Raw genomic sequence first — 21,187 nt, forward strand, 5'->3', positions numbered from 1 at the left:
GATGTCAGTACGTAATAATCAGTAATGTTTAATAATGGTAATGTTTACATATATTCCTCTTTTAAGACCAGATTAAAAGAGGAATTAAACTCGCAATAAGAGATTTTTTGACCGATTGGGGGCAGCGGAAAATAGTTGTGAACACAACAAACAACAATATCTGTATCTTAAGCTGCCAAATGCTCCACTGTGTTCACCAGATAGTCGCTAACTGTGTCTGTCTGCTGTTTGCTGCTGAGCAGGAAGTGCACAGTAGAGCGTTTTCAGTGAAAACAGCTGCCTGCTGAGGCCCAAATCAACGCTATGAGAGCGCTGAAAATGAACCAGAACAGTAAAAGTTGTGGACTGGACGGCTAAACATTGAGATGAAACTCCATAAAGCCGAGAAGGAGCTGCAGATTCAGCTGATCTCGGTACGTTCATCACTACAATCGACCTCTTTCACACTGATTCATTGTTATTATAAAAACATTGATTATAGACGCTTTAAACAAGGAGATGAAAATCAGTGAAAATGTAAGAATAAGCTTGTCACCAGAAGGATCTTCCTCTCCTCCTCGCTGTGGTCCAGCTTGGTGCCACTCTTGGTGCCCGACAATGCTCGGCTGGTTGGCGGGCTGACCGAGCTGTCGTAGGAAGGCACCCTGGAGGATCCAGAGCGGTCCATCGACAGGTTGGTCACACTGGCTGACCTGTGGAGGGAGGAGACAAACGGGGACCGTTCACACTGCTGCACTGAAATCAAGCTGGAACACATACTTGTACATACTGTACTTTACAAGCAAAACAAAGTGACCTCTTCCTGGCCGGTGATTTGCCGACGTCTTCTTGCAGCGTTGTCATTCTGGAGGTCAGGCCACTGTTCTGCTTTTCCTGATGAATCATACTGACGAACACAGACAAACTTTGTTTTATATTCTTTCTGTGCGTCTTTACACTTCCTCCGTGTTAGCCAGTCTAGTTTATGATCAGTGAATTTGAGCATGCAGAAGACTATTTTTTTATAGAGCTAGAAAGCTTTTACTTACAGACGGCTAAAGCTCAGACAGATGTGAAAAATGAATAAAACAAACAGCAAGACTCACTTCTTTCTCATCCCAATAGGAGTTTTTCTATGCCAGGAGAGAGAGAGGAAACAGATTTTCTTTGAGGGCAGGTTGGCGGAGACAATAAGCAGCAAGCACACCGATTCAAAACAACAGCAGCAAAACAAGCACGGGGTTATGAAACGCAGGCATAGTTGGGACCATCCTTTAGACAATCATTTAAAAATTGAAATATTTTAAAAAGTCAATCAACTAGGAGTTAAAAAAGTAACTTAAGAGGAAGATTAGGCTCGTCCTCGTGCCCAAACAGTCATGCTTTTACTAAAGCTTTCTAAAATAAATGTTCCCTCTTTTCTTCTTTGAAGTTATTCATTAATTAGAGACAGTTTTCCACCCTGCATTATTGGCCTGTCAGATCACAAGCTGCAAAGCATCCGATGACTTATGTTTTCTTTACATCTCACTGTATGAGTCCTACTTCACGGCTTTTGCAGTTAATTCCTCTTAGTCAGGGCTCACTGATATAGATATACTAACATGGTTCTGTTTAATGAGTCTTGACCATGCACAGGGTACAGTACACACACTCAGCACACACACACACAAACACACGCACACGTTTTAAACAGCAGAACATCAAGACCGAGAGAAAAGAGCAAGCACAGATGGAGGCTGGGAAGAAAAACTAGGGCAGTGTGTTTCCATCATGAGCAAAATCACAACATGACAAAGAAACAAATGTCAACAACAGCAAACAAGATGTGAAATACAAAGTCAGGATTTTGGTTGTAGATACACCGATAGCCCATCAACGACGATTTAGCCTCTGGGGGGCAACTACCAACATTTCTGAGGTTCCGTTTCAGCCAGATGATGGACATCCGGGCCAAAACTTCCTCGTCTGTGCGCTGCACATTGTTTACAGTCCGATTAGCAACTTGAGATACGAGGATGAAGTTGGAGTCGACATCTACAACCGGATTTAAGGCTGCAACTAACAATTACTTTCATTGTTGATTAATCCGTCAATTATTTTCTCAATTAATCGATTAGCTGTTTGGTCTATTAAATGTCAGAAAATGGTGAAAAATGTTGATCAGTGTTTCCCAAAGTCCAAGATGACGTCCTCAAATGTCTTGTTTTGTCAACAACTCAAAGACGTTCAGTTTACTGTCACAGAGGCAAAGTTGTGAATTTTTAGGTACTTTTACTTTACTTGAGTATTTCCATTTTTATGTTACTTTAAACTTCTACTCCACAACAATTCGGAGGGAAATATTGTACATTTGTATCCACTACATTTATCTGACAGCTGTTAGCACTACAGCTTATTATAAAATATTTATAAAATATGATGCTGTGCTGCAGATTAAACTATCCAACAGTATATAAAGTAGTTAAAATGTGCTCCACCTCCACCAGTTGTGATATAAGAATGCTGCTTACATGTTAGAGCATCATAATAATATTCCAATGATAAGTTATACAGTATATATGATATGATATCTGATACCAAAATCGTGTCCTGTTGCCTACAGATTCTTCATTCATATGCAGATATCTGTTTATAGAGATTACAGGTACACCGACAAGATGGATGGGACCGGAGGTACAGTGCAGGTGTGGAGGAATGATTCATGAGATCAGAGCCGACACTGAAGTTATCATGCAGCCTTCTTACTGATTACATTTCGGCAAAATCAAATTGCTAATCTTTTAAAATATTTTAAAAAAGCAATCAGATCGGATTCAGAGTCACACTCAATCTAAATATACAAATATGAACTTGATTATTTTCTGTGTAGATAAGCAGATCAAAGACAAAAAAAAAAAATCAGACTTGATTTGGCCCAGAGTGTTTGTGTGTGATCACCTCTGCCAGGTCAGGTCTTCCTCGAGGAAGATGTTCCTGCTGGCCTTACGCCCTCCCACAGGTGTCCGAGGCTCGCTGGGCTCCGACACCAACACAGAGCAGGGGGAGTCGGACAAGGCGCTCAGGTCCTCTCCGATGGAGCCCGTGTCGGCTGTTTGAGCGTAGCTTAGTGCTATCTTACGGCAGTACGTACAGGCCCGCAGGTCTCCTAGGTTCAGAAGGAAGAAGTCCAAGAGACGACAAAGAAAGACCAGGAAAGGAAGAGTGTTTTTTACTGCACCATGAAACGAGTCAGACCATGTTATGATACATTCATAACTGTTACTTCTCATTACCTTGACTGCAGAGGGTACCCGGCCGTTATTTGAAAGCAGGCTTGTATTAGAGACTTTATTTCTAATTCACTCTGTTTGATAAATATATTTGTACTATACTATTTTTTCTATACTATACTATTTTAGTATCAAGCCTCCAAATGTTTGTTACGGCATTATGCTGTTAATAGAAATTCATCACTGTATCTATTTCAAATTGAAAACCCTGTAACATTTTATATAACAGGCACCAGAAGTTTATCCACCCTTGTTTTTTTCCCCCTGGCCTGTATTATTTTGAAAATACGGTACTTATGTCACCTACCCGTGTAGCCCATGAACTTTCCGGGGATTTCCTGGTTGCAGCATCGGCTACAGAAGATCTGGCCACACAGTCGGCAGTGGTGGCGGCGGCGGAAGGTTGTGAACTTCTCATTGCAGTCGTAACACTCTTTACACTGGCTGTCTGGCATCCAGTACTGCTTCAGATCGCTATCCTGAGGGGGGACAACAACCACAGCTGTTATCCACAAAGAGAAACTGCACAGGTTCATCTTGTGGCAAAGCCTTCAAGGTGCTCAAAATACTGTATATATATTTAAAATGTTTTCTGCAAACGTGTGTTCACTGCTGTGTCAAAACATAATACATTTAAGTTGTGTGTGTCAAGATGTACAAATGAGGCAAAGAAAGTGTTTGTAAAGGTGTGGATGTGAATACCTGGCTCTTTCCCTCCATTATTTCCTTCAGCCTCTTCAGTGCAGTGCGAAGTTGCACAGCTGTGCGAGGGTCATGATTACTTAGAGGGGTATCTGATTTCCTGCTGCCGTCTAAAGTAATGCATGTAGACACAAACACACAGAACACAAATAAACACAAGAACTGAAAAAGGTTCACGTATTCTTTAAAATTCATCCTGCTGCATTGTCAAATATGCCTTTTTTAAAAATATGTATTTAATGTAAGGTGATAATTATATTCCTTTTCATCACAGTGAAACATGACAGCTACGTGACAAACATTTGACAATGCACTTCAACACCTTATGAATAACTTCCTTAAAGTTTGCAAAAGTGTATAAAACAACACATGATGCGATCAACAAAAAGAACTGAAACAAAAACATGTTGAATAGAAATGTTAAAGTCATTCATGACAAACATCATTCCAATTATTATTATTAGTACCTGAGTGGAAAACATTAGGGCAAACCAAAGACTAACAGAAAGCGCTTCACTGAAAATGCAAACACGCGCGCACACACTCGCATGCACTCAGACACACAAACCAGTTTGTGTAAGGCCACTCGTTCAGACAACCGTCAGTTGTTAAAGTCAAGCTAAAAGCATCTTTAGTAAAAAAAACACACGGTGCAGAAGACCCCTCACCTGGCCAATCCACTGTAATCAGAAAAGACATGAGAACGGATATTACAACCTGTACATTCACTCATCATTATGATGTTTTTCAACATTAAATATTTTCCCAAACATCATATTTAGTTTGTTTTTAAAGGAGCAGTATATAGGATTTAGTGACCTCTAGTGGTGAGGTTGCAGATGGCAACCAATTCAAACCTTTGAATGGCCCTATCTACAGCTGTTGTAAGTGGGGCTGTCAGGGTGAAGGAATTTCCCTGCAGTGATAATGATTCGCTCAACAGTGCGATAAGATATAAGATTTGCCTCTTTTTTTTTTTTACAAATTACTTCATCTCTCCTGATTTAAGTGCTACATAATAAAGCTTTATTGTTAGAAATAACAAAATAAATATCACAATGCCGACCATTTCAAGAATGTGGTTGAAGGAATGAAAGAGGGAGGCTGTGTTCACATGGTCGAACCATAGACTGTATATAAGAAGTGGACTTGTCACCATGACGGCAATCATTCGTTTGTGGACTGCTGTTTTGAAGCCTCAACTTCGACATTTTGGCGATCGCCATCTTGTTTTTTGCAACCAGAAGTGACACGAGAGGGTGGAGCTAAGAACAACCCAACGCTGAATAAGACATTTTTAGGCGACCAGAATGTTACAATTAACGTTCATGAACTGAAAACACACTGTGAAAGGGTTAAAGTTGTAAGATGAAAACACAGACAACTCCCAGACCGGACAACGCCGTGGTAACGACCTTTCAATCACAAAGTAGCCCCACCCTAAAGCATCCCCTGCTTTATGGTCTATTTGACTCTAAATGGGACCATAATTTACTAAATGAACATCATGCTGTATTGAAGAAGACTTGAAACTAGCGATTGAGACCATAAACTTATGTTTACAATGTTTACTGAGGTAATAAATCAAGTGAGAAGTAGGCTCATTTTCTCACAGACTTACATATTATATACATACATACTATACAATCAAACTTCTTTTAGCAACCAGAGGAGTCGCCCCCTGCTGGCTGTTAGAAAGAATGCAAGTTTAAGGCACTTCAGCATTGGCTTCACTTTTCAGACCCGGAGGTTGCCCAATGGGTCAAACAAGTCTGCCACCGGTTCCGTTAATCAGAGTCTGTACGGCTGCATGTAAACGGGAAAATTTGTGGAATATTAATTTTCAGTAGCCATGTCAACAGCTTAGTAGGAATATTGTCTTTTTCGGAATAATGGCAAAAAACTGAATATTTTGTGCATGTAAACGTAGTCATTGTTGTGGGAGGTCTGTTTCCTGGTATCAGTTTTGTAAATAAATGCATTCATTGTAAGACAACGGAGACTAATCAGACTGATTTCATTCCCCAAACTAGAGACTGACCTGTATAATTCTTTTATTCATCAAAACGATACTGAATACTGAACTTTAGGATAAAGCGCATGAATAAAACTCTCACTTCTGTAGCTGGATATGTGTAATCCAATGGAAAAAAAGCGAAATATGAAAACACATTTTTTTCACAGCTTCAAAAGTGCATTAGGTAACCGATGTTCAATGTAAGACATGGTCCACGGTGTTATCAGTGGACCCTGATTTGTTTACTCACTACAAGACAGAGACTCTCAATCAATTAACAAAGAAATAACAGATCAACAAATGTGTGACGCAAAAGAGAGTAAATCACCAGGTTTCATTAAGTTAGAGCATTGCTAATGCCAGATGGAATAAAATAAATTTCCTCTAAGATTTATCCTCATATGTAATCCAAGTATATAAAACTGTACATACATGTACTGTCCATAAACAGCAACATTATACAGACTTATAAACTAAAACGTCATTCAATCACACTCAAAACATTGAGAGACTTGATGTTTATGAGACATATACTGTATATGTCTACTTTAAACTGCAAAAATCTGGAAGATGGACTAATTACTACTTTTGTAGAATACCTTACCTCAACAGCTGGAAAAATTGTTGAAGCCCGAAAAACTAAAAATGCATTTCTTGGAATGAATATCCGTCACAAACCGGTTTCCGACTGGAGACAACTTTTCTATCTGATCAAACACTCAAGCCTCAAATAGCAACATCTATATTGCGTGTGTGTTTTACCAGAGGCGGTGGAGGTACGTCGGAGGTGGTCTGGGTGCTGTTTCCGTTGCGTCCTGGAACTGTAGAGGGAGTGGGTTGGACTGGAGCCGGACCAGCTCCTCCTCTCTGATTGAGGAGAAGGGGACGGCAGATCTGGCTTCTCTGAAACCATTGAGGGAGGACGTGCCTCCTCTATAAAAACACACACAAACACAACTTACACATTAGTAAGAAAATGTGGTCAAGACAGAAAACAACATATTAAAGTTATTGTATTATGCATTCATTATATTTTACGTAACAAATTTTTGTAGCGTCTACAGTCAACCCAGTACTTCTGAGATTTAGTACTCTTATTTGTTAAAGCTAGGGTGAGTAATGTATTTTAGTAAGGCTGAACGATTTTGAAAAAATATCTAATTGTGATTATTTTGACTGATATTGCAAATGCGATATGATTTGCGATATTAGAGGGAATGATAATTTTTTACACCATTATTCTAATTTTCATTGAAAAACTTGATTATAGTGTGATTTTTGTGGAGATCTGTACAAAACAAAGACATTTTCTTAAGTCTGTAGAATATGATGTGTAGGCCAGGACTACAATAATTAATTTAAAATGCTATTTTGACACATTTCACCTTTAACAAATAGTGCACCTCCTGCCATTTGAAAATTGCAGTAGGCCATATTGCGATTTCAATAAAATTTCGATTAAATGTGCAGCTCTATATTTTAGAAACATATCTGTTATATTTGTTGAAATCCTCATTACATCCCGACAGCAATCAATAAATCAAATGCTCTGACAAAAAAAAAAAAAAATCAGGTATCTGTGGCTGTCGCAGGACTGTAATAAACCGTCCAATCATTTAATTCGTCTAACTCTCTGTCTACTTTCCAACGTGCACTTAATTAAAAAATACAAAACATTTGCTTGTGATGAATTCTCAAATGTGGAGAATCCATACTTGCATCTTTCTGCCTTATAAATAATAAATTCAATAATTACATTTTAATTTAATTTTGACAAAATAAGCTTTTTGAAATGTGATGGGAGTTTTAAAACACCTTTTTTTTTTACAACCTTTTTAATACTAAAAAATCATATTGATCAACTGATAGCTGAATGTTAGCTGCAGCCCAAATAAAAGAGAGAAAAAGGAGATTTAAGTTACAAACCTACTGTACAGTAAATTGTAATTTGACACACCTTTTCTGTTTCTTTCTATTCTAATATAATAAAAAGTGAAGCACTCCTCTTGTAATCTCATCTGTCAGCAATGTCAGTGTGCTGCCATAGAGCGGGGGGTGGGAGTGTTGTTCAGAGGTTGGATGACTACAAACACATGAGTCATGTGGTTTTCTGGTTCCTGGCAGACAATTTCAATCACATGACCTCACAAGACTCTGGCTAATTGCTCTGACTTCTGTGAACTTATGCAAAATACTGTTCAGGAGGATATGTTTCAACATGCTGTAATGTTTGATGTGTTTTTGTCTCATAGATTTATTATGCTTTGTATACTGTTGTAAGTAAAAGGACACAATATAATACCAAATAAAGACAGTAAACAAGTTATAAATCAGTGAGCTTTCTCATGACAAGATTAACAAATACGGCACTGCACATCATTCAGTTTAAAGGACATCGTTCATGGTCACTTTTCCACCAACTTCCAAGCATCAGAAGTTAAGGTCAAAGGTCTCTTTTCTTTGGTATGTGAGTTTATATAACCTCCTCTCTGTTAATTTGTACCAGATTAAGTCAAACAGTACAACAAAGCAGCACTATACATCCCTTACATTTCTTGAACTCAGGGCCGGTTTGTGTAAAACTTCTAGGAAATGGTACATAACTTTGAATTAAACAATCTTTGCATTTGCTTTGTATGAAGTTTAGGTGTAATTCTTGAATGCTAACTGCCTTGACTCGTACATGTGCAATAGTAAGGCGGGGTCTAGAGTTATGTTTAAGATAGACCTCCTATTAGTCGATTTTTACAAATAGGAAGTGCTAATAGCTAATTCGGCATACTTTTAATGATGTTAATTTGCCAAAATGTAAACAAATATAGGTTAAAAAAACCTGTTTACATCCCTCAAAGCCCCCAAATTATAGGAACTGTAGTTCCAAAACTCCGAGCATGGATATCCCCCAAATAGAAGTAAGATTAAGAAGAATAATAGGAGCAATAAAACCCATTAATATAAAAAATGTTCATGTTGCACTATCAATATTTTTTGTCAGTACTTAAGGCTCAGAACTTCCCATCAACATGGTTCTTATATTCCTGGAACGCTGACAGTCTCCTCTATCCTTTCATATACAAATGGGTGTGGCGAGAGGTGTTGGGGGGTGTTGCAGTGTCAGACTTTGAAGACTCTGGGCCTGGACTATATAGTACATCATCTACACATCAACTTCACACTTGGCACAAATACAGTACAGTACAATACTTCATCTAGATGCTTGTGTGTGGGCGTGCGTCCCTGACCTTTGTTGTTGAAACGAAACAGGTTGACAAATGAGCTGTATGCAGAGCGGAGAGGAGGCTCTTCCTGCTCTGGAGTCAGTGGTTTGAAGTGGGTCAGGTGTGAGGGGCTGGTGGGCGAGCTGACAGGCGGCTCGACGTTCCAGTCCGTTGAGGATGAAGACGAGGACTTGTCATCAGCAGCCATGACACTGCTAGTCCTGCTAGAGATGCAAAAACAAATATCTTAAGCATGTGTAACTGATCAACTTTCCTTCAAGGTGCAGTGTGTAGGATTTGGTGGCATCTAGTAGTGGGGTTGCAGATTGCAAACAACTGAGTACCCCTGAGTACCCCCAATCCTCACCATAATAACACTACTTTAGGAGCAACGGAAGTCAGACGTCGACTGGTGGTACCACAGTTTTGCACTCTACAGCTCACGTTACCGCAGTTTCACAAGCATGTTGGAGAACTACGGTGGCCTTCAGATAAAGTATAAACATAAAAGGCTCTCTCTAGAATAATTTAATCAATGAAAGGTTCAGTGTGTATGATTTGGCACCATCTAGTGGTGTGGTTGCAGATTGCAACCAACTAAGTACCCCTCCGCTCACTCCACCCTTTACAAGACTGCGGTAACGAGTGCAAAACCGTGGTAACGCCACTCACCTCCCTCAGAGGCCATCGTTACCATAATAACACTACTTTAGGAGCAACGGAAATCAGACGACTGCTGGCGGTACAACGGTTTTACACTGCGGCTCACAAGTGTGGCGGAGAACTGCGTTGGACTTCAGGTAACGTAAAAACGTGTTTGTCTTGTCCGTTCTGGGCTACTGTAGAAACATGGCGGAGCAACATGGCGGACTCCGTGAAGAGGACACGCTCCCTATGTAGATATAAAGCACAACGATTCCTAGTTTCAGGTGATTATACACTGATGAAAACATAGTAATGAATATTATATTCCATTTCTGCTAATAGATCCCTGAAATTTTACACACTGTTCCTTTAAATGGTTTAAGGACTCTTAATCAAATTGTGACAGCAACGATTATGTCTGCAATTAAATCAGTTATGGTAATAACAAATGCCAACAACTGCTGTGTTTTCATACGCTCATCTTCACATCACCAGCATGAAGTTTCTTTCATCTACGCTGCTTTTTACATAGAAAATACTCACTGCTTTCATGCTGGATTGCAGTTGTTGTATGTTTGTTTCTAGTAGGGCTGTCCTCGATCAAAGACATTTCTTAGTAAACAAACAGGTTTATTTGCCTCCAAAGATGGCACTTGCGCTACGAGCATGCACAGAGGCATTTATGCTCAGCATATGCTCAATGACTCGTTCTGTCATTGATTGAGATGCAATTGTAGAATCAGAACTACATTCACGTATATCAAAATCAACACTACATTAAACCACCGTGGACCACTGATCTGACAGTATGTTAGGTTAAATATAAGCCAGACTCAACTTAACTGTATACTGATTTCATTCTATTATTGCTGCCTTTAAAACTGCAAGTACAACACTGTGTATATACAAAAACAAAGAAGAGGAAATTGACAGTAGATAAATAGTGGAATGACCTCAAAAGAAATATAACTGTAGGAAGCTAAATTACTAAAAAGCGACGGTGATTAGAAAGATTAGAGGAACCGGTGTTTTAGCTTTATAAGCTCATTCAGGAAGGAACACATGTGATAGTCATCAAACTAGCGACCAATGCACTGTAATAACCATGTGACAAAATACCACAACTTATTATGAGGAAGTCAACATTTCAGTGCAACGCGTTGAGTGAACTTTAATGTTTCAAAAAACAATAACTTTTCTAAAACATCATAGGATACCTTGCTAGTAATAATAATCTAATGATATAAAATAACATTTACATGGGACATTTTTCTGCAGTGAGTATTTTCACTTTTAATACTTTAAGTACATTTTTCCTGATTTAACATTTCCAATGCAGGACTTTTACTTGTTATGGAGTATTTTCTCAGTGTGGAACACAGTGTACTTCTCATATGTTATCCTAATACCTCCTCCAGGATATGAACTCAGGATATGATTGATTAGTTAGAGTCGCTGATAGCTATCCCCTCCAGCTGTTAAACAAATGTACATTTCCTGTTTCTGTTTTGTTTACTAACCGTGTAATAACCTTCACTTTCACACCCCTTCAAATCCTCCTCTAGACTTACCCTTTGATGAAAGCTACAGACTTTGAGTTAGCAATGCATGCCATGTTAGATCAAATGAAAGCAGAAGTATAGCAGCATCACATTCTCCAACCTCATCATGTGATCATAACAGGCTCTAGCAGAACTTGTGTCATTTGACAGCTAAAGGACCAACCCCTCCACCTAATCACACAGCTTATCATATATAGCTAATGTACACATGATAATGCTCACTTTCACTTCGCAGATAAGAGTTTCACTCAATAACCAGTTATCTAATAGAATAGAATAGAGAATATAAAAGCTTTAATGTCATTATTGTATTAAATACAATGAGATTCACAGTTGCCACTTCTGGTCAGTGCTTTAAAACAAATACTTGACAAGACTAAACGAGGCAGATAAAACATATAACAGGTAAAACACACAGTTATAAAGCAAATAAAACAGGTAAAGTAGATGTCATAAATAAATATAAACAGAAGTGTTACACTAGAGGGATACAATATAAAATAGATGTAATGTAAACAGAGGTAATTGTATAATAGGTAGGGTAGATGTAATAAATAAATATAAACAGAAGTGTTACACTAGAGGAATACAATATAAAATAGATGTAATATAAACAGAGGTAATTGTAAAATAGGTAGGGTAGATGTAATAAATAAATATAAACAGAAGTGTTACACTAGAGGAATAAAATATAAAATAGATGTAATATAAACAGAGGTAATTGTAAAATAGGTAGGGTAGATGTAATAAATAAAATGTAAACAAAGGTAGTTGCACTTGAGGTGTATATTGCATCAAAGGATATATTGCACATGTAATGCAGCCAGCAACTGACTTGTAAGCTAGCTGTCATCTGCAGGCTGTCATCTTGTTTGCAATATGTGACATTCACAACCACATTCACCAGCAACAGGCTAGCTTAGTGAGCTAACGTTAGCCAGCTAGCTTCACAGCTGTTTAGCCAAACTAGCTAATGTTAGCATCCTGTGCTAACTAGCCGTTAGCCTGAAACAACCTCTTTATTTGACTAGTTGACGCGTTAAATGTGACTGACAGCAACAACAAAGGGAATCTGAATTACCTGTGCAGTGTATGAATGTGACATCAAGGTGTGAATCGGTCCGGTTCCGACCTGGAAGACATTAAGACATCAAGACATCAAGACATCTGTATCCTGTAAAACACCTGAAACAAAAAGCCGACTCCCGTTCACACACAGAGCAGCCCTGACGAATCGAGCACTGAATGACAACTGTTGTGATCAAGAGGTCACACTCAGAACAATCGATTGAAACCATTGAAAAAAATACTATTTCTGTGATAGAAACACCACTAGAGCAGGGGTCAGCAACCTTTACTATCAAAAGACACATTTTAGGCAAAAAAAAATAATTAAATAATCTGTATGGAGACGCAAAACATTTGAGCATTGTGATGAAGGTAACACAGTTTATAGTCTAAGTATATAGTATATAAGTCTAATGCAGTGAGGGCCAAAGAGCAAATGTACTACGGAGTATTAGGGCCACATTGAGGAAAAAAACATCTGAGATTTCCAGAATAAAGTCATAATATATCGAGAAAAAACTAATATCATTAGGAGAATAAAGTCGTAATATAATGAGAATAAAGTCATAACTTGAAGTGAAAAAAAGTCGTAATATTACGAGAAAAAAGTCGTAATATTAGGAGAATAAAGCAATAATATTAAGAGAATAAAGTCATAACTCTACAAGAAAAAAGTCATAATATTACGAGAATAAAGTCATAATATTAAGAGAATAAAGTCGTAACTACGAGAAAAAGTTGTAATATTACGAGAATAAATTCATAATATTACGAGAAAAAAGTATTAATATTATCAGAATAAAGTCATAATTTAATGATAATAAAGTCATACTATTTCAAGAAAAAAAAGTCTTAATTTTAGGAGAATAAAATCATAACTTTACGAGAAAAAAAGTCATAATATTACGAGAATAAAGTAGTAATATTACGAGAAAAAAGTCATAACTTTACAAGAAAAAAGAAAATAACACGTAAAATTACTACTTTATAATATTATGACTTTATTCTCATAATATTATGACTTTATTCTGGTAATATTATGACTTTATTCTCAAAATCTCAGATTTTTTTTTTTTTTCCTCAATGTGGCCCTAATACTCCGTTGACCTATAACAATGATAAATAAAAATAAAAATGTAAACAATTAAACAGTTATTCATTTCCATTTTTAAAAATCCACAGGGAGCCACTGGAGAGGAGCTGAAGAGCCGCATGTGGCTCCAGAGCTGCAGGTTTCTGACCTCTGGTATAAGGTTAGGCATTGACCTCGAATAATAAAAAAAAAAGGATAGGTCGCCGGGAAGCGAGTCTCGCGAGAGTTTCTGCCGATCGCAGATTAGATTTAGCAATTTGCGGGCTCCCTTCTAGACACGACCCAGGTTTGCTTGAGGCATAATCATTTCTGATTGGCCCCCAGCTTCCATGACGCGCTTCCTGGCGCATGCGCAGACTTTTTGTTTGAATTTGAATCAGACATCAACGTTTCACACGATGATGAATTTGAGCTTTTAAGGTCTCGATGAGCTAAATTTGGTCACTTCACGGTCGTTAACGAGGACATTTGTTTGGAGGCAAAGTCTACTGCTGGTTAACGATTAAATACGGTACGTTTTCTGTCCAATATTTGAGCGTAAAGTGCTAGTTAGTCAGGTTAGTACAGCGGCTAATTCAGCATTCAAACAGCTGGCTATGTCTTCTAATGCCAACGACTACATTAACTTGTTTGGAGTTTGTCAGCTAACTTAATCTCATACTATAGCTCTGTGTTAGATTGTAAAAAGGTGTTGGTCATTTACTTAATTTAAATATGTTAGTGACCCACTAACAGGCTTTGTTATTGGTTAGCATCAACATTAGCTTTGTTTTCATCTCTCCAATGTAACTGTTGATGTGTCATTTAATAAGATAAGATAAGATGAACCTTTATTAATCCCAGGAGGGAAATTCAGGTGTCAAAGCAGCAACACCAGCAAACAGAGTGAAACACAGGAGAGGTAAAGGTATACAAAAAATATAAAAACAATAAATAGAGATATAACAGATACAGAGTGAATGGATGAACATAGTGTATACAGTCCATCAATAAATAAATGTAGTATGTGCAATAAATACATGTAATATGTACATATGTGCAGTCTATAAAGTGGCATATAGGATGTATAGTGTAAAGTAAGTGGCATATAGGATGTATAGTGTATAGTGTAAAGTAAGTGGCATATAGGATGTATAGTGTAAAGTAAGTGGCATATAGGATGTATAGTGTAAAGTAAGTGGCATATAGGATGTATAGTGTAAAGTAAGTGGCATATAGGATGTATAGTGTAAAGTAAGTGGCATATAGGATGTATAGTGTAAAGTAAGTGGCATATAGGATGTATAGTGTAAAGTAAGTGGCATATAGGATGTATAGTGTAAAGTAAGTGGCATATAGGATGTATAGTGTAAAGTAAGTGGCATATAGGATGTATAGTGTAAAGTAAGTGGCATATAGGATGTATAGTGTAAAGTAAGTGGCATATAGGATGTATAGTGTATAGTGTAAAGTAAGTGGCATATAGGATGTATAGTGTAAAGTAAGTGGCATATAGGATGTATAGTGTAAAGTAAGTGGCATATAGGATGTATAGTGTAAAGTAAGTGGCATATAGGATGTATAGTGTAAAGTAAGTGGCATATAGGATGTATAGTGTAAAGTAAGTGGCATATAGGATGTATAGTGTAAAGTAAGTGGCATATAGGATGTATAGTGTAAAGTAAGTGGCATATAGGATGTATAGTGTAAAGTAAGTGGCATATAGGATGTATAGTGTAAAGTAAGTGGCATATAGGATGTATGGTGTAAAGTTCATTTAATTGTTTCAATAGGTCATCCATATACACATTGAACAAAATAGGAGATCATCCATCATAACCAACTGAATTAACGTTACATGCTGCTTTTTGCTTGGTGTACAAAAGCTAACACGTTTGTTTTTCTTTCAGGCAACTCTACATGTTTCTCTAGTTATGTTACCTATGAGGACAATGGCGTCTTTGAAGTCTTCCAAACAGACTTCAGCCAACGTTACAGCATCAAAGATCAAAAACAAGATCCTCAGTGAGTAATTCTTTCTGTTGCCTTGTTGTGTTGTACAATTTAACTGGGGAAAAAAAGTTTTGAAACTTGTGTTTGGTGGATTATTTCTCTCTTGTTACAATGCTAATTGGCATTGTATTTTACATCGTTGGAAAGATTGGATGATGTCTTGTTTGTTCCTTGTTACTGATAGAGAGTTCAATCATCCAATCCACCAAACAACTCAAAACAAGAGTCAATACCAACAGGAGAATACACTGTTTACCATTGGCAGACCATTTTGGCAAATTTTTCTTGGGCGCTACCCACATAATCAGCTGTGCTGCTCATCCCACAAATGCATGATCCTTACAAGTTGGACATCATTGTGAAGGTAAATAAACAGGCTTTCCAACGATGTAAAATACAATGCCATTAGCACTGTAACAACAGAGAAATAATCCACCAAACACAAGTCTCCGAACTTTTTTTTCCCAGTTTATATTATAATACACATACATTTTCTAAAGGAAGAGATATCATGTTGAATGAGTAATGTGATGCTTCTTCATGTCCACACCAGACACCTCCTCCTCCTTCTCCAAGGCCTCTTTGAAGACCAACAACAAGGCCTTAGCTCTTGGTTTGCAGGCCCAGAAGGAGAGGAGCAGGCAGCTGGAGATGGAGGTTATGTACCTCCAGAAACAAGTGGAGGCTTTGTGCTTCGAGCTGGCCGGCAAGAATTACAAGCAGAGGAAACTGGTTGGTTTATTGTTTGCTTAAAATTATTTAGTAAAAGAAGTTCAAGGCCTGTTTCGCAGAAGGCAATAGTTTATTACCATACAAGTATTGATTTCATAAATGCACATAATGTCTCAGAAGTGTTCTGTTTGATTTGATTGATTACATTGACTGCAGTTCTCCTTGTTTTTCTCTCTCCCAGCTCGTCATCTTAAAAAAACTCCACAGCGACACTCTGCAGCACTTTGACATGGCGGCTGACCTGTTCCCCGACAGTGTAAGGATTCCTCTGAAGAAGTGATAACAATTTCTGTTTTGTATGTATGCATACAAACAACATCTGAAACAATCACAGGCATCTCAAGTCAAGTCAAAGCGTTTATTGTCATATGCACAGTTAAAAACAAGCTTTTCCCGTACAATGAAATTCTTCCTTTGCCTTCTTCTCTGAATGCCGTTACAAGGAAACGTACAGTATACAATCTCTTAAAAAGTTCTAATTCATCCAATGGGATGAAACTTTTAAAGTCATTTCATTCATTTGGTGCAAAATACTGGACTGCATTCAGTATCCCATGTACATTATTAACCAATGGACTATCAAGTCAGCGGGAGAGAACAGAAGGGATATACAGCTTTAGCTGGAGAATTTTTTTTAACAAAAATACTAAATGTAGTTATCTTCTTGCTTCTAGTGAGGACCAGCCTACTTTTTCATATAGCACACAGTGATGAGATCAATATTTATCTCCTGTAATGAAAGGCAGGGCACAATGGTAATCTGTGGCATGTTTTAAAGTACGATTTCATGCTGGTTTTCCTGCCCTCAAGAGCTCTATTCTGATATAAGACACCAAATTTCATCTAAAGTTTCTGTGTCAATTGTTCCACATTGAGTTTAAAAGTCAGACTGCTATCTAACCAGATTCGCACACATTTATACAAGATTGAAAGGTAGTAGTAGAAAATGCCTGAAAGTGTTAAACTATACCAGACATAATCTGACTGTATTTATTACCTACAGGATCTACCTAAACTATCTGAGGACAACAAGACCTCATCTGGTGACAACAATGAAGGAAATCTTGTGGGAAGGTGAGCAAAGACTGTATTCAGATTGATGCTGAAACTTTTTTGTTTTTGGGTTAATGCAGCTGTGAATGACTTCTGCTGTTTCTTTCTCTCTGTCTTTTCTCTAAACTCCCATTATTAGTCTCACAGATCAGTTACCTCCTCGGCCAGAAATTGCAGGGTGTTTGCGGATTCCCCTCCAAAAAGTACCGGCGGATTTGCCTGAAAAAAACATCTGTGCGAATGTCTTCCATATTCAGAACGGACCCAGAAAGTCCACTAATATTTTCACTGGTAGGGAGCGTAAGAATTTTTGTATAATTTGCCATCGTGAGAGGTAGAATTCCCCGGAAATAAGTAATTTGTTTATTGTTTTTTTTTCACAAATTACACAGATGCCGAGAAAAGGCCTTCAAGCCAGTTTATACAAGCTCCCCAGACAGGAACGTCCCATCAGTCCAGCAGCCTAAGGGATGACGTAGAGCGGCTGTCAATGATGATCTCTCAATCTGGGTTTGATATGAAGTCAGTCCCCTGTCTTCAGACTCCCTCAGTTGTAAGAATGTGTGAAAAACCCGAGCCACCTCTTTCTGATGATGTTCCCCTTCCAAGTAGCTCAGTCACGGGACCAGAACATGGTAACCAACAAGAGAAGACTGTGCTTCTGAATACAACAATGGAGATGACGCTAAGTCATGCTTCTGAGATAGTCACTGTTCAAACCAAAGCCAAAAAAACTGGCAAGCCGAAAAGCAAGAAGAATAAGGAACACACCGGTGGGTCAAGTGTGGCTGAAAAGCAACAAGTGAAGAACTCTGCAGATTCAGAGGTTCAGATTGCGGCCACCGGCACTGTGTTACAGACAGATGGTCATGCACTAGATGGTATTAGAGACCCAGAGGTTAATGAGCTTCAGTCAGATAAAACACAGTGTCGGAGTGTCGCTACCTCTCACATTCCCAAATTGAGTAAGTCTGGCAACCATCAGAAAATGGCAAAGGACAAATTAAAATCCCAGGACCAAACCAAGTCAAAAACAGGGTCCCATGACATTGCCATACCGGACCTGGACGATTATTTCATGGATCCTGTAATTCAATTCTCAAAAGCCAGCAAAGGTGTAAAATTATCACCAGAGAATGATCCGGCAGAAGAGTTCAGGTCCAAAGTCACATGCAGGAGGACTAAAAGCAGGAGCTCCAGGAAAACGTTTGTCACTTTGCCTCTGCTATCGCGTGAAAGTGAGAGCAGTCAATCCAAATTGGAACAATTCCACAGTGAAGTGCAAGTTGAAGCATACAAAGACCAAGAACCACCCGAAGAGTTCCTGTTTTGTGCAGATGAGGTCACACATCCAGAGTCTGAACCTGTGGGCTATAAACCACAGCGCAAACTGATGACAAATTCGGAGGGAAGTCCAAAATCAAGATGCAGAGGGACATTTGTTGTCGCAGTGGACCGGGATAGCTCCTCATCGGACAGAGCGTCACCTGAAGTTGGTACGGGTTGTCTTGAGGGTCGCGGTGATGCCTCACCTCTCTGTGGCGTTGATGGTCCTGAAGGAAACAAAGAATTACATTTACAAGTGTTTGACTTGCATTCTGACATCAGTGAAAAGGATGACACCTTTGAACATTTATATGATTCAAAACCCAGCGGGCCAAAGTCCTGGATGGATCAGAATCCGAAACAGTACAGAAGGACGTCCAAGCTGCAGACGCCCACAGAAACCAGAAATCCAAGGGGAACATTTGTCGTCTACAGGCAGAAAACTCAAGACAATGTTCCACTAAACAACACAAGGACGTCTAATGTGTCACACAGTCACACAGTGGACACCAGTGATGAGGCGGTTCATCAGAGTCTGGAGACCTGCTGACAGATGAGATGCCACCGTGGCTGGGCGTAGATGTCAGCATTGCGGACACCGAGGTGGGCTCTTTACTCGCTAGTCCCAGGAGGGAGACATCAGGCAGGGCGCCAGTGATTGAGGAGTCGTCTGCTGCGCTCACAACAACTGAAGCCTCTCCAGGTGCGGTATCCATTGTTTTTTTTTAATTAAATGTCTACCTTGATACACATTCAAACTGCAGCGAAGATGGTATGTCTTCTAGTAGGGACGATTCACCGATCTCCCGATTTGATACTACCACGGTACTTGGGTGCCGATCGATATGTATTGCAAAGTTTTAAGTATAGTGATTCGATATTGCAATTTTTTTTTTTTAACACTAGACCATGGGAAAAAGTTGAATCATACACTTCTAGAGACTTTTACTTTGGAAAATATCTAAATTAATACAGTAAGAATGTTTGATTTTCAGCATGTTTGTAGTCAGAGATGCACTAAGATACCTTTTTTGATACCTTTATATTAAAAAATATGAACATGATTTTATACAAAACCCTTTTTTTCATTAGACAAAAGCTTCAAGTTTCAAATGTTAAATGTTGTGGAAACACAAGGAGACAAGTACTTTGTGAAAATAAGTTTTCTTATCATGAAATGAAGAGCGGCTGGTTTTATTTCTGGTTTTTGTGTTGTAGTTAATATGAAATATGCAAGTACTTTATCTGTTTGTTCCTTTGTTGGGGCTAAATTTGTTAAAGAAGTCTTAAAAGGTAACTTATTCCAGATTTATTGTGTTGTAGCAGGAAGAGTCTTAACATCACTGACCAACATCCTTACAACCCCAGACGGTGAAAACGGAGGGAGAACCAGGAGACGGAAATGTGTCGTCAGTTATAAGGAGCCGACCCTCAACAGGTGAGGACAGCTTGTCCATGATCTGTATTGATTATACCAGAAAACAGCAGCGAGTAATTCAATGTATTTATTTTGTTTTCCCTTTTTTTTTTGCAACAGCAAAATGAGGCGCGGAGATAAATTCACCGACAGCGAGTTTCTGAGTTCTCCGGTGTTTAAGGACAAGAAGAAGAAAAGGCCGAAACCGAAGAAGAGCATTCCAAAGCTGGAAAGAGTTGTTTTGGTGGACTGATTATTATTAATAGCTTTTTTTTTTAACTGGTTTTATTTTAAGTTGATGGTTTTCTTAATAAGCTTAATAAAGATCTTTTAAGTCAAATTTCAAACATGTTTGCTGGTAACTACAGATGTCAGTCAATTAAACTATTTAATCATGATTAAAAATGTGGCGGTTTGCAGCCAAGTGTGAAGCTGTCGGGATGAAAGTCAGTCCACAAAGTCTGATGTTACGTGTCCACAGCCTCCGTCCTTTCCACGCTTCCCATACATTGTCTATGTAAGCAGCTGTGCAATGCATTCTGGTAGCTTGGCGGCTCGATTCGGGAGACGGGGCTGCACGTTTGCCGCTCCTCATTTACATAAAGTTCTGGTCTATGCTACTTTGTGCAAATCACGGGGCGTCTGGAGCTGCCTCTGGAAACCCCCAAGAAACTTTTAAAATGAACCGTTGTCGATCTAAATTAAGACAGATTCAGCAACTGCATGGCTTATTTCTCGCATAAAATGTTATTTAACACATTTCAGTGAACCATTTTCGTGATATAAGAGAGGAAAGTTTCCAAACGAGCCGCCATATTGGTTCGGGCATCTGATCAGGGTGCAGCCTGGATACCTCCCTTTAGAGGTTTCTGGGCAGGATAAGCAGAAGTTAATGGATGTATGGGTAATCGCACATTTTTCATCTGTTCAAAATGTCCCTTAAAGGGAGATTTGTCAAGTATTTAACAATCTTATCAACACGGGAGTGGGCACATATGCTTGCTTTATGCAAATGTATGTATATATTTATTATTGGAAATCAATTAACAACACAAAACAATGACAAATATTGTCCAGAAACTCTCACAGATACTGCATTTAGCATAAAAAT

General features: G+C 38.5%; 2 protein-coding genes across 9 annotated transcripts in view; one reads left to right on the forward strand and one right to left on the reverse strand.

Moving 5' to 3' along the window:
- The window catches only part of pikfyve (phosphoinositide kinase, FYVE finger containing), a 29,005-nt gene extending 16,360 nt beyond the window's left edge, over positions 1–12,645 (reverse strand). For 2 of the 7 annotated variants that reach the window (XM_037789691.1, XM_037789685.1), the window contains exons 1-10: positions 11,405–11,516; positions 9,213–9,412; positions 6,733–6,903; positions 4,622–4,633; positions 3,954–4,063; positions 3,559–3,730; positions 2,920–3,127; positions 1,086–1,112; positions 797–886; positions 536–692 (exon numbers count right to left, since the gene is read on the reverse strand). In XM_037789691.1, coding sequence (XP_037645619.1) covers positions 536–692; positions 797–886; positions 1,086–1,112; positions 2,920–3,127; positions 3,559–3,730; positions 3,954–4,063; positions 4,622–4,633; positions 6,733–6,903; positions 9,213–9,412; positions 11,405–11,448 — 1,191 coding nt within the window. In that variant the 5' untranslated portion in view covers positions 11,449–11,516. Of the gene's footprint in view, positions 1–535; positions 693–796; positions 887–1,085; positions 1,113–2,919; positions 3,128–3,558; positions 3,731–3,953; positions 4,064–4,621; positions 4,634–6,732; positions 6,904–9,212; positions 9,413–11,404; positions 11,517–12,476 lie in introns of those variants that run through there. The other 5 variants (XM_037789690.1, XM_037789689.1, XM_037789686.1 and 2 more) reach the window with 5 other exon arrangements.
- Positions 12,646–13,875: 1,230 nt separating this feature from the next.
- On the forward strand, positions 13,876–20,416 carry si:dkey-57a22.11 (uncharacterized protein LOC569865 homolog). 2 transcript variants are annotated; one of them, XM_037789692.1, is made up of 9 exons: positions 13,876–14,067; positions 15,446–15,560; positions 16,102–16,280; positions 16,462–16,536; positions 17,284–17,354; positions 17,473–17,624; positions 17,726–19,362; positions 19,983–20,097; positions 20,197–20,416. In XM_037789692.1, the coding sequence occupies exons 2-7, from the start codon at positions 15,470–15,472 to the stop codon at positions 19,207–19,209; spliced, it is 2,052 nt and encodes a 683-aa protein (XP_037645620.1). In that variant the 5' UTR covers positions 13,876–14,067; positions 15,446–15,469; the 3' UTR covers positions 19,210–19,362; positions 19,983–20,097; positions 20,197–20,416. The 2 variants fall into 2 exon arrangements, with proteins under 2 accessions (XP_037645620.1, XP_037645621.1); XM_037789693.1 differs by having other exon boundaries at positions 19,986–20,097.
- Positions 20,417–21,187: the final 771 nt, after the last annotated feature.

Source organism: Sebastes umbrosus, chromosome 13, assembly GCF_015220745.1.
Source record: "Sebastes umbrosus isolate fSebUmb1 chromosome 13, fSebUmb1.pri, whole genome shotgun sequence".
In the NCBI taxonomy this organism is placed as follows: Eukaryota; Metazoa; Chordata; class Actinopteri; order Perciformes; family Sebastidae; genus Sebastes; species Sebastes umbrosus.